General features: G+C 39.9%; 1 protein-coding gene across 1 annotated transcript; it reads left to right on the forward strand.

Moving 5' to 3' along the window:
• Positions 1 to 357: 357 nt before the first annotated feature.
• On the forward strand, positions 358 to 8,484 carry rhag (Rh associated glycoprotein). Its single transcript, XM_003446300.4, has 10 exons — positions 358 to 625; positions 4,722 to 4,905; positions 5,148 to 5,298; positions 5,432 to 5,579; positions 5,779 to 5,951; positions 6,052 to 6,189; positions 6,298 to 6,419; positions 6,553 to 6,626; positions 6,741 to 6,814; positions 7,205 to 8,484. Exons 1-10 carry the CDS (start codon positions 442 to 444, stop codon positions 7,277 to 7,279), a joined length of 1,323 nt encoding a protein of 440 aa, XP_003446348.1. The 5' UTR covers positions 358 to 441; the 3' UTR covers positions 7,280 to 8,484.

Genomic DNA, 8,484 nt, shown 5'->3' on the forward strand with positions numbered 1-8,484 from the left:
TGTAAATAATAAGTATCCCCTTCTATAAATGCATGTCTTATTTGCACATTAGATTTGCATTTTCTGCTGCTGTATTTCAAGACATAAAAGGATGAGTGCAAAGTTAAGTAAACAAACATGCAGTAACTTTGACAGTGTAAAATGAGTGGGAAGGAGCAGTCATTAAGTCTTTTCGTGTCCGCTCATTGGCTGTGTGTCGTTACGTTTGTGTTTTGTTTTGCCCCCTCCGGCATCCACAGAGGAAACCCATCCCTCGTGAGCAAAGTGCACGACGGAGGGGGTGCTCACCACCGAGGCCCTGGTCTTCTGCCTTGTCATTGGTCACGGCGAAACCTACATCAGTTTAAAACCAGACACCACTTTCTTCACACAGCACAACCCCCTAAAAAGAGAGCTGAGGAGGGACAGGCTGCACGAGAGATAAGCAGAGTCGGTCTCAGGATGCCTGCATATGCCACCAACATGAGGACAAAGTTCCCCATCATAGCCTTGATTTTGGAGATTATCACCATCATCCTATTTGCAGTATTTGTCGTCTATGATGATGGGGAACATGGACACCATGACTCACACGACACCCACAATAACACTGACCATAAATTGGAGCCTATGGACCTCTACCCCAGTAAGTCTACCTGGAGCCGCATGCTTGCTTGTTTGGTCAACATGTTATTTATAAATAGATTTTTATGAATGTTATATCTGTTATATCACAGTGTTGAGACTGCATCTAATTAACTGGCAAAAAATTTAGACTAAAAGCAGAAAATATTAGTCACACTGAAATTTTACAGAAAACAATGACAAACATTTTGCTTGTTTCTCATAAAATAGCAAAGTAAACAACATTTCCACATTTCTTTTTACTTTCATTTTCTTGAATAAAAGAAATTCTATTTTAGGGGTCTAGTTAATCAATCAGTTACTTGCAAACACAAATTGGAGGTTGTTTCCAGCGTAGGTCAACTAAATGCAATAAAAGAAGTCATGGGGTTGAATTCTCATCTGTCACAAGGTCTAATCAAACACATGCAGCTGAGAAAACAAGTGAATCCTGTTGGGAAAGGTGGAGGTCACATGTGATTGACATTACTGTGTCCAAAAAAAGGCTCATAAAGGACAGTCAGGTGGAAGCTGGAGGTTTTGTGCCGCATTTAAATTGATATTTTTCAAGTTATCTTGCAGTAGCTTTGGCATTTTTTGTGGGCTCTCAGCGGTTTCTACAGTTAAGCTGCTTCTTTGCAGCTTGTGCACTTATCTGCATTCAGATAGCTGCTGTTTTATTGCATGAGTGTCTGCTCACGATTGGGTGGGGCGGTTGTGACACCCAAGAGATTAGCTCAGCATTGAAGCTGACCATATCTTCTGCTTCACATGGGATGTTTAAGTCGCATACGTTGACTATCAAGAAATACATTTTGAAGTAAAGATCACATTTAAGGCTAGACTCTGCTGTGAACTCTGCTGTGTCTTTTCTGCACAAAACGTATGTTATCTTTGTAACACTCTATTAATTCCCAGTTAGTCATAAAGGAGTAAAAAATATGCAGTGATTTATCTCCAAAAGCTCAGAAGGGACATTTGTTTTTGGAATAACAGGCCCAGAGCTAAAACTTTTGCAAAATTTAAATTATGCTTGATTATCTAAAACCATTAGCATTTAAACTGGGACTGCGCGATGTTAGAAAGCATGAGGCTTGGGGTTGCATGCTGAAAGAGATCCATTATCTCACACATCCCAGACTTATGCAATTACAAGCTCAAAGCACAACAAATAAGCAGTTAAAATATGCAATTTGCAGAAGTAAAATTGTGGTCGTCTGGTATGAAAAAATACCTCAAAAATGTTCTAATTATGACTTTTTTCTTTCATTTCTTCTTAAAGAGTGGTTAATATGTTAAATTAAACATTAAAGTAATGGAAGACTTTGACTTAAGACTTTGTAAAATAAAATAATTATTCATCTTTTTCATGCATGGGTTGAAAAAAAGCTGCACAGTTGCACCTGAGGTGTCTCTCTCTTGTCTTGGTTCAGCCAGTTCTTCAGAGGATTCGCGTTACCTAACATCTAGGCGTGGTGCCAGTCACTGTGGCTGCTTTCCAGTTTTATCTCATCCCCGTCCGCAATCTACTGTTCACTACTACAAAGAGAGCAATTCTGACTCACCCAGCTGAGAAACAGAGAGGGGTAAAAGTGCAAGTTCAGTGGCAAAAAGATTTTCTTCACAGCTTCAACAGCTTCATAGAGATAAGCTTAGTCAGATATCTACACATCAGCTTGCAGGTGCAGATGTCTTCAAAATGCTGATTGTTACTGCTAATTAAGACTGAAAGGGAAACATGTGATTCTCTTTTGGTGTTTGGTTTTGATGTTGAACTGTCAGAACCTGGAGCATTTTTGTTATAATAGAGCACACAGTAATCAGATGTTGAGCTATCAGGGCTTTTAAGCACATATACAGATTCCTGATTAAAGCAGATGTGAGTGGGTTTGTATATTTCCCAAATACCCAAGTAGGTGTTAGAAATTTGCTGACATTCTATATGCAGAAACAGTTTATGGAAATAGATGTGGATGAATTTAATCTCCCCCATTATCGCCATTTGATAGCTGCTGCTTGCAAAATAATGTACTCTGATGTAAATGGTGCATAGGAGCCTGACGCTTTAAACAGCTTAAACGCACCTACGTCTGAGTTTGGGCTTTTTCATCTAGGGGATAAAATCAAAATGTTGAGATTAAGTTCACATTCAACCTTTTTTTTACTTTTCAAAATGCAAAATCATAATAAATACTTCACACTTTTAACATAAATGTCTATCTACAAAATATGAAGCAGATGATACTTTTATAGTATAATACAAGGCCACAGCTAGGAAAGGCTGATCTTGCCTTAGCACAAAGACTGGAAACAACTAATCTGACTCTTTTACAAGTCGATAAAAATCTCCAAAGTTTAATGTTTAACACGTTTTATGTAAGTGTAAAAACAACATGTTGTCAGACTGTTTCTTGGCAGCGTATAATAACATCCTGCAGCCTTTGCCATTTGTCTGATAAACTTCTGAAAACCTTGTGGTAATAACACTTCAGCAATTAAACAGATGAGATGTCACATGTAAAATAAAGAATTGTGAGAGGCTTAAACAGGAAGATCTTTTTGCTTTACTTCAGGGAGTTCAAAGTTGGTCTTCTCCATTTTCAGTCTTTGTGCTAAGCTAACCAAAAAAATATGTCACACATGAACACAGCAGAACCACAGACTGTATATAAAAGATGGGCGCACTCCCATTGTTTCTGGTCTCATTATGTTAAAATTGTAATTTTAGCATTTTGGTTAAATGCTAATAGAGACAACAACTAGAGACAGACGTGACTATAGTTGGATGCAAAAATAGAGTCCTAAACTATCAGCTAAACTTCATAACCTTGGTTAGCAAGTTGCCTTCATAATTTATACAGATGCTTAGTGCAGACATAATAGACAGGTAGCTGCTAACTGGTGTTGAGAGACTAATGTGCAATACCACACAAAAGGCTTTTCAAAGCTACCAACACCAAAAACATGGTCAAGAGGTCCAGTCCAGTGATGCTAATTAGCCTAGTGAAGCTTAGCAGACAGCCATTCAGTGTCCAGCTGTTTATATCAGCTCATCAGGCACTTAGAATAGCCACGCCCCTAACTAAACTCACCCACTCTCTTCTATCCATAGACCAAAACCTTATTTGTACCAGGCTGTAAGCATGTTTACTTTCACGGTGAAGTTCAACATTTTAAAACTCAACTAGCTTTCAGATCCTGCCTCCAGTGGCCAGCAGAGGAAGTGCAGGTTTTTTGGCACATACTTGTTTTAAGTCATTTAAGTACTCATAACTAACTAAGAACAAAGAAACTGAAGAAACAGCTGTAAAAGTATCCTTTAAGGCTGCAACACGGTGTGTCCTGTCTAGACAATAACAGACACAACTGTGCTCATTACGAACTAAGGAAATGAGTCTATTGTTTCCCAGCCTACACATACATACAACTTGATATATTTTCCACATGTGAAGCTCATCATAGCGAGCTTAAAGCCTTAAGGGAAACAGAAGTCTCCCTTCCTGCCATAACGATGACTCAAATCCCCCTAAAATATAGTTGGCCTTACTCCAGACTCATCTATCCTCACTTACCTTAAAGATTTGTTTGTACCTTCTTACTGCCGAATACCACATATATATACATAATCAAACAGGGGATATAAGATGAGCAAACTCCAAACCCTGCTGCCTTTTTCAGTCTAACAGCTGACAAAAAGAGATAAGAGTGCACAAAGCATCCCCTCCCTCTGAGACATCTTAAGTTTAGACTTATTAAGATCATATGCACTTAATAGAAAAGCACAAGGCCACAACCCCAACAGGGACAGTGGGGGTATTTTCCCAGCATGCCATTCATAGTGTGATTGAATTGCTTTTCCACCTGACAGGTCACAGCTGACAATGCAGCCACTGTGGACAGAAATGACTCCTGAGAAGTCCAGCTACTTCTCAATGAGTCATTTAAACCACAAAGTAAAAAAAAAAAACATACCACTGTGAGCAGCAGGGTCACAGCAAATAATTTACTTTGAACTGAATAAGTGCTTCATTCAATTCATTTATAAGACCACATTCAACTGAGGTTAAAGTGGGACTAGCTAACACAGCATTAACTGACCTCCCTTCTCATGTCCCCAGTGTTTCAGGACGTCCACGTCATGATCTTCATCGGCTTCGGGTTCCTGATGACATTTCTCAAGAGATACGGGTTCAGCAGCGTGGGCATCAACTTGCTCCTGGCTGCCTTCGGCCTGCAGTGGGGCCTCCTCATGCAGGGCATCTGGCACCTGGACGGGGGCAAGATTAAAGTCAGCATTTTGAAGTATGGCTTTCTTCGCTGCACATATCGCTTTTCAAAAACAACTGCTATAAGAAAAATGCACATGGCTGGCTGTAGGTTTGGGGTTGCTGTCATGATGCAAGTCCCTAAGACTTGCACAGCATTCTACATCATTACCAAGTACATGCTAAATAAAGCCAAATCCTGCACATGAGTCGCTCTAATAGATCACAGATGATGTCTGTTGATGTTTTTTCTAATAACTTTTGTCCTCACTTCTGCAGAATAATCAATGCAGATTTCAGCACAGCTACGGTCCTGATTTCATTTGGCGCCGTTCTGGGTAAAACCAGCCCTGTGCAGCTCCTCATCATGACCATACTGGAGATCACCATCTTTTCCGTCAATGAGCATCTGGTGGTTGGTCTCATGAAAGTGAGTTCATAGTAGCAAGCGCATGTGTGTCCATGAACTGAGCAAAAAAACATCAATCCCCACATAACAACCACGAATATTCACTGTTTTATCAAACGCTACTGTGGGTCTGTCATGCCTTTCTCTTCAACAGGCTAGTGATGTTGGAGCATCTATGGTCATCCATGCTTATGGAGCCTACTTTGGCTTGGCAGTGGCTCGAGTACTTTACAGACCAGGTTTAAGAAATGGACATGAGAACGATGGATCTGTTTATCACTCTGATATGTTTGCTATGATCGGTAAGAGAGCACTGAAAAAAATTCTGTGATCATATATTAAAATGTGTTTACAGAGATAGCTTTCCCTTCTTTCCCGTGACTTTCCCTCCCTGGTGCATCATTGGCCTCCAATAGAAGTCAGACTTATGCCATCTAGTGGACACAGACAGCTGTGCAGCATGGACCTTGATGTTTCCATTTTTAACGTCCTCTTCTACAGGAACCATCTTTTTGTGGATGTTCTGGCCCAGCTTTAACTCAGCCATCGCTGAACCACCGTTGAGCTACACTCAGCTCACTGCAGTGATCAACACCTACCTCTCCCTGGCCACCTGTGTGCTCTCTGCCTACGCCATCTCCAGCCTGGTGGAGCACAAAGGAAAACTGGACATGGTCCGGCAACTTTACTCTAATAGTTATAACAGCGACAGTTCACAGAGTTAAAAGCAGAAATTCAGTCATACAGTTGTCTTTATGTCTTTCTACTGCACAGGTGCACATTCAGAACGCCACCTTGGCTGGTGGTGTTGCAGTGGGAACATGTGCTGACATGAGCATCGGGCCATTTGGAGCCATGCTGATTGGGTTCGTCGCTGGCATTATCTCCACCGTGGGATTCAAATACCTAAGTGTGAGTCAAAAGAAAGACAACTGGTACAACCTGGTACAGGCTGAATCTGAATTAACAATGTGTACTTTTGTTGGTGACTAAAAATCCCCTGTTATTCCTTCTCTGCAGCCTATACTGGCATCCAACCTGGGTATCCAGGATACCTGCGGGGTCCACAATCTGCATGGCTTGCCTGGCATCCTGGGCGGGCTGGCTGGAATTGTGGCTGCAGCTTTGGGGAAAAAAGACGGGTAATAGTCACCTCACGCACTGAAAATCTCACCACAGTATTATAATAACCCATATATACACACATAAAAGCAATATGGCTTTGACACGATTTACTTCATTTAAAAGTCACTTCTTCTCATCCTGTCTCCTCAGTGCTAGCGCTACCATGCAAGCTGCTGCCTTGGGTTCATCCCTCGGGTTCGCTTTGGTTGGAGGTACTATTACAGGTGGGCAAAGGAGACTAATAAAACCATAAATGTTACACCTAATGGCCAAATTGCTCAATGGAAAGACATTGAGGTTTAGAAACGGGTGATCAAACATTCATTTTCTTCTTTAAGGTCTAATAATGAAGTTGCCTTTCTGGGGACAACCTCCAGACCAGAACTGCTTCGATGACTCTATTTACTGGGAGGTAAGAAATCCCATTCCTCATAAATATTATCTTCAGGTCTCTGACTGTCTGGTACGAGTGGCAGAAGGCAGATTTGTTTGTTCAAGTTATTAACTCAGATAGACGTGGTTCATATATCAGTATAACTAGAGAAAAAGAGCAAGCGAGCACATCCAGGCACGAAAAACTACACATACCTGACAAACATCATGTTTTAATAATTAAAGTATTAAACTAGAGCCAAATAATAATCAGTCAATCAGTATATTAGATGCAGATTTTAATTCACAGAAACACATTGTGCATATCATGCATGTGCATAAATGCATTGTGCATTTGTTTGAACTGTATTTTGCTTGCCTGGTGACCATTTATGCCACAGACAAATAATTCGCATTGCTCGTTTTCCAGGTTCCTAATGAGGAGGAAGAGAACGAGGAGAGCCTGGCTCACGGAGATCAATCAAAGCACAAAGCAGATGTTTAAACAATTGCCCATGATTTGCCTTAGCTATAAATGAAGAAGTTTTTTAAAAAGTCACAATTCAGCTTCACCACAAGACCAAATATCAGTTTGTTGACGCAGGATTCGCTTAAACGTGGTGCTTATTCCATTTCTGAACTGCGAACCACGCACAGAGTTATTTTCCATCATAGTAAAGTTTGAATTTGTATCGGAAAGAGCACTTATACATTTATGCATAAAAGCTAAAAATATATATATATATATATATGCATGATAAAAATTTTAAATTTGGTTAAAACTTCAGGGATTTTTTTTTTTTTTACACTTTGATTTATATTCACGAACCACTCCACAGCTTCACTGCTGACACACTTGTATAAGCTCTTTTTTTTTTTCAAATTTTCATTTTATATCATAAAAATACATAAAAGCATGTTTACTATATGATTACAGTGTGTATTTTTCTTATACATTATATTTTTCTGTAGAAGCTCGAGCAGAAAAACTGCGCTTTGACCCACTGGTTCACATCACCTCACTGGAGCCCAGTCCTCATGTGAGAGGTCAAGTCAGGCATTGTAAAAACCAGCAGCGTGGCTCTGACGTGTGCAGGGATAGCCGTATGATATTACTGCAACTAATAAACCTTCCTAGCATTTTCTATCTTTCTGAGCGCAGCTGTTGAAAAGTTGATTGGCTGTCACTAGGTGAGCTGGGGTTTGTTTTTCACTCTGTTTTCTATTCAGAGCAAATGTATTCCTACATGTACATACAGTTTAGATCTTAGACATGGACATGGTCAGTTTTATCAAAGCTTTAAACATAGCAACTGGTACTGAATATTTTTCAGATATTATTCAAACAGTATAAAAGGAAGCTACCTACCGATATGCAGTACCACGATGGCAACAAATGAGCTGTCGTACCATAGATAATATCATAATATCCACCAGTTTTCTTTCCTCTATTGCTGTGAAACTTGTGCACTGTGCAGTCCCTCAATCTAGATTTTGAACAGCATGACGGCAAAGCACTGCAGGACAGGTTAAAAGACGGGACTGAGTGCTAGATAAAACTGACTTAATGATTTTCTTGTTTTTTTTTTCAAATGATCTATGATGCTCACACTAAAATGCATCATGATTTTGTATTTTTATACAGCTGACATGAGCTCTTATTTGTATGGTATTCTATTACTGTCATAATAAACATGTTTTTGTACAGTT

The sequence above is a fragment of the Oreochromis niloticus genome, linkage group LG15 (assembly GCF_001858045.2).
Source record: "Oreochromis niloticus isolate F11D_XX linkage group LG15, O_niloticus_UMD_NMBU, whole genome shotgun sequence".
Classification (NCBI taxonomy): domain Eukaryota; kingdom Metazoa; phylum Chordata; class Actinopteri; order Cichliformes; family Cichlidae; genus Oreochromis; species Oreochromis niloticus.